Genomic DNA, 5,444 nt, shown 5'->3' with positions numbered 1-5,444 from the left:
TTTTTTTTAAATATTCCTACGACTTTTGATTACTGAGTTATCGCGGATTAAATAAAAGAATTATTTTGACTTTAATTGCTCATAACTCCATTAAAAATTGTCGTATCGTATAATTTAAAAAAGAGATTTTTAAAGCTGAAACTTTACTCTATTAAGATATATTTATATTGTTGGTAAGAAAGTAATTGCGGTTTTTACTGATAGATGTCTTTTAAAAAAACGCGATGACTTTTTACTTAACCTAATATATGTAGAAGAAAATTCCACCGTTCCGATGTGTCATTTATTCTGCATAATAATAATAATAACAATAATAACAATATCACCAGCAACAATAACAATAATTTTTATTATATTATATACTTAGAAATAATTATATATAAAATATGTTTTACTTTTTTATTTTTAAGATGTTTTTTAACAACCTTCTTTTTTAAGCAACAATTTTCTTTCTATTTAGCCTTCTTTTCTACTTTTATAGAAATTTAATATTAATACTGGCTAATTAATTACTTACTTTGAATATTAAAAATATTATTAATAGTATTTTTAAACGTAATTTATTGACCAGTTAGTATTAAATATTTCTATAAGAATTAATAATTTTATTCTTCTCTTTTCTATTTAACAAATCCTACCTTCTTTTCCATGCAAACTTAAATTTATATGGATAATTCTGCGTACTAATTTATGCACACAATAATTCTGTATATATATAATAATAATAATTTTCTGTATATATAATAATATATTTTGGATAGTTTTTTTTAGAAAATAATATATCTTTTTAATAATGTACGTAATGAAAACAGACAATGATATCATACGTATGTTGATCGATAAATTGAGTAGAATGATGTACAAACTAATGGACTAATTTCGTTAACACATATATATAAAATTGGTTTTCCTTTCATATAACATACTTCTATGCAAATTATATCCACATTTACATTTAATATGTTACAAGGAGGAACTTCTCTAGAACAAGTTTTACTCTTCTAGAAGGACAAACAAGTTTCATTTTCCAAGAAGAAAAATTTTCTTGTAAAATATTTGCAAAGCGTACGTTGATGAAATGCATAATGTATGTATGCCATTGAATAAGCCAGATCAAAGTGGGAAATAGGTTTCAAAATTTAAAAATTAATGTCTAGTTTACTAATAACAAAGCAAAATAATAGACAAGAATGTTTCTTTGGAAATGTTTGTATATTTTGTCAAAACAATTGCATTTGCTCATTAGCGAATGCGCGTAATTTTCTGAATTATTCAGGAAAATTTCAGTGTCAAAACAAACTTCCTGTAAATATATTTCGCGGCAAAGGTAAAAGTGTTAAGCAAAATGAGTTCGACATTCTCGTATAATAAATTGCTAAAGTTAAATTACTGAAATGGATAGCTTATGATAACAAGCTACAGGCTGCGTAATAGCCGTAGGATGACTGTTATCTTTTCCAAGTGAGTTCGGAAGTGCTTCTGATAGAAGAATAAAGCCTAATTGGAGTGTTCATTTTGGAATTCTGGTATGTAGTATTGTTAGAAGAGTTAATTTATAAATATGTAATATTCGGAAAATTATATATAATTGGTTTTCTTTTCACATAACATACTTCTACGCAAACTATATCCACATTTCCATTTAATATGTTTGTTAAAGGAAAAAGTTTTTTGTTCTCTGGAAAAAGTTTTACTCTTCTAGCAGGACAAACAAGTTTCATTTTTTTAAAAAGAAAAAATTTTCTTATAAATATTGTTTCAAAAAATAAAATTGAATTTTCTATTATAAACGAAAATATTATATTATAAATTCTGAAAAAATTAGAAAATTAAATCATTATGTTATATAGAAAAGAATTACATATATGCGAATTATTTCCATCTAGATCCATCATTAGAATGTTAATATTTCGTGAACATTGTAGTTTACTTTGTGCAAGGAGCAGTCTGATCCGTAAATACGTATACTGTAAAAAATAAAATGTTAATTTTAATTTAAAAACATATAATAGACGTCTGAGACATGCAAAAATGTTAAAATTAACAAAAAAAATATTAAGTATTAGAAAATCCACTATACATCTTTAAGTTAAAATTAATTTTTTTATTTTTTACAGCGTATATCAATATGTACTAGTTAATACATATATATTTAAATAAAAAGATTAAATATTTTTATATATTGAATTTTAAATGCGTTTATTAATTAAAAGGTTTATACATATTTCTAAATTGTTTTTAAATTATGAATGGAAACTTTTGTTTTTTTTCCGAAACAATACAGAAAGATAATAATTTATTCAGAAAAGAGAGAAAATTCGGAAATATATATCATCGTTTTCTTATATATAAGTCTTATATATAAGTCTTGAAATAGCTCGTTATATTCAGCTTTTCGTGTAGCGACAAAACTTGTTGTACACATGTAATTTACATACACGCACATACACAATCATATTTGTACTTCCGCGATATAACTGAAAAGACTCTGAATATGTACTTAGATTCTCGACTGATTGGAAATGTGTAAAAGTAGCATTTTGATCCCGTTTCAATTTACTTTCGCGCATTCGTTGAAATTATATTTATCTTCGTAAAGCTTGCAAAATCGACATAGCAAGTGAGTTAACGAAATATCATGTTTCGGGACCGGTTGTTGCACCTTTGGCTAAATTATGTAGTAATTTATCTAATGCCTAAAAGAGAGAGCAACGAATGAGAGAGAGAGAGAGAGAGAGAGAGAAGCTGATTGTGAGATTAATCGAAAGTTGAACTAACCTTGGACAATCTACTTATGTACAGTAAATGGCATTTTATATTTGTGTTAAATTGATATTCAATATTTCTTAGTTATGTTAAAACAATATAGTTTACAAATATAATAAAATAATAACATAATGTAATTTTAAAATATAAATTTAAATAAATAAAAATGTACTTGGTTAATTAAAAATATTACTTTTATTTAAAAAATATGTTTCTAAATTTTGTTTCCAAATTATATCAAAATAAGAGAAAGAGTCTTATTTACAGTCGAAGTGAATCTTGATAGTTAATAATATTTATATACAAATATATTTTTTTATAAACTAAGCACCGATTTGGATTTGAAATACAATGAGTCCGACAAGTCGAAGCAGCACAGAGTTTATAGAAAAATATATTTACAGATTTATATATAAATATTATTGAGCATCAAGATTTAATTGAAAATAGAATTTTTCTCTTATTTAATTTAATCTTATCTCATTATCTTAAAGTGTTATATTTTTTGTGTTATAAATTTTACATAACATTTCTATTACCTTTTAACCATATTTATCTTGTGATAAATTAACAAAAATTGGATTATTTGGAATATGTAAAATATGTTAAATTTTCACACAAATTTTCCAGAATCTTCGCGAGGGACAATAATTCAATTACTATAATTTTCTAACAGATACTCATTGAGCTGCGATTTTAAATATAATGACCTCAACCGCTACCATCAAGGACAAACCTCCAGTGATCGCAGTATGCAAACAAGAATTATACGAGCACTGGCTGAAAAATGCTCCAAAGATCATGTTTGGTGAACATCAACTATCTATTGAAATAAATGAAGTCGATGAATTCTTCATCCAAAAGGCTAAGAAAGATTTACGGGAGACGCCAGAAATTGTTGCTCAAGGTTTCAAGGAATTAAGAGAGCTGCTTGCAGGTAGCAAAAGCTTAATTATCAATGTAATTATACATTGCTCTGTTATCTCGGCAAAATTGATGTCTTAGATTAAGCGACAAGCAGTAGCTCGTTAATCTATGAGCTTTTAGGGTGCTTGAGCACTGAAATGTTAGAGCGCATGGGGTCGTCACAATTTAAAAAGTAAATGTAAACAAGGTTAAGCAATACTGTTTTATAATAATAATTGTCCCTGTTTCTAAACATATCATAGTAGTTAAATGGATAAAAGGTCAAAGCTTCAGGCTTTCATCAGCAGATCTATTCTTAATAGATCTTAATAACTTTTGACGAAAATATCGTTATAATACCATAACGCAGTTTTTTTATTATAGTGAAAAAGCAGCGCAATAGCGTTATAACGATAATAAAACTTGCGTTAAGAATAACAAAATAGTCCTGCAGCACTTTTGTAAGAACAATGTCATAATAACGTAGCAATACTGTATTTTATGTACGGCAGCAATAATAAAGAGTTTGGATAATTCTTTTAAAAAAGAAGTACTCGATACTATTACATGTTACTTTTAAAAAGTGGTCTTTGCGACGTCGACACCACTGGTTTTGTCATAAAAAATTACGACGTTATCACTCCAAAAAAAATCATCAAAAAAATAGGTTTTTCTGACGGGCACGCTTAAAGATCACAAGCTCTTGGGTGCAAATTTTGTTAACGCGGCCTTAAGGATGAGAAGTAAGAAATGAATCAGTATTGTAACCAGTTTGAAAACCAGTTTGAATAGTTAAACCTCTAATTTTCTCGATGATCGGTTGAGAGTTCGGACGCTTATTAGTTTCATTTTCTTCCTGCGTAGAATATAAGAAGAAAATAAAACCAAGAACATCATGCACCTGAACACTTTTTCCTATGTAGGTACTTGTTTGTTTTTATTCTTCGACCGGTTTTCTACATATCGTAAAACGAAAGCGAAATTAAGCAAAGTGTTGTTTTTGACATTTTCTTTCTTGTGATTTTCTGGTAATATTGGTTTCACTTGAAAATTGCTCTTACCTAATTAGAGAAACGTAAGTTATCATTAGAACAAATTGCGTTGAATTTCATGTTTGCAGAATTTAAAGAGAAACTAAAAATAATTAATCCGCTCAGAGAGGCGCGATAAGTGCAACAAAAAATTTCCTTTTTATGTAATATTTAATTATATCTGGTGTAATTCTAGCAAAATGCAATGATTTGCTCAATTAGACAAACTAGAATGCTGTATCATTACAAAAAAATTTTGCAATTCACAAAATAGACCGATCAATCCTTTTTTACGTAACTCATAGAATATAGCGATTAATTTTTATCCGGAGAACGTTAGCAAATGATAGATCGAGCAGCAGTATGACATTTTTTGACATCCAATTGAATTGAATCATTAAAACATAACTTTGAACTAATAATATAATTTTGTTAGATTGAATTTTAATATACAGATAACAAAAAAGATTTGTGAGAAAAATAATAATGATAATATGATATAAAATCATTGTGATATAAATGTACATATTTTTCCATATTTAATATAAAATTATTTAAGATAAAATATATTTTATTTACAATTTGATGATAGGACAGGACATATCAAAATTAATATAAGTTTAGCGCACTCTTGTACGTACTATAACCAAATTGGATATTAAAAATCACTAAAAAGTAACTCAATAGAGACGATAACGAATTTGCAATGAATATAATGATCTCACACTCACACACACACAC

At 26.7% G+C, this 5,444-nt stretch overlaps 1 protein-coding gene across 1 annotated transcript in view; it reads left to right on the top strand.

Moving 5' to 3' along the window:
- LOC108750641 (alpha-tocopherol transfer protein-like) overlaps positions 1 to 5,444 on the top strand; it is a 12,897-nt gene that overhangs the window by 1,718 nt on the left and 5,735 nt on the right. The window contains exon 2 of the mRNA XM_018490239.1: positions 3,443 to 3,703. Within this exon, the coding sequence (XP_018345741.1) occupies positions 3,472 to 3,703 (232 nt within the window). The 5' untranslated portion in view covers positions 3,443 to 3,471. The remainder of the gene's footprint in view (positions 1 to 3,442; positions 3,704 to 5,444) is intronic.

This window comes from Trachymyrmex septentrionalis, unplaced genomic scaffold, assembly GCF_001594115.1.
Source record: "Trachymyrmex septentrionalis isolate Tsep2-gDNA-1 unplaced genomic scaffold, Tsep1.0 scaffold11, whole genome shotgun sequence".
In the NCBI taxonomy this organism is placed as follows: Eukaryota; Metazoa; Arthropoda; class Insecta; order Hymenoptera; family Formicidae; genus Trachymyrmex; species Trachymyrmex septentrionalis.
This window is presented reverse-complemented; position numbering and strand designations above follow the sequence as displayed.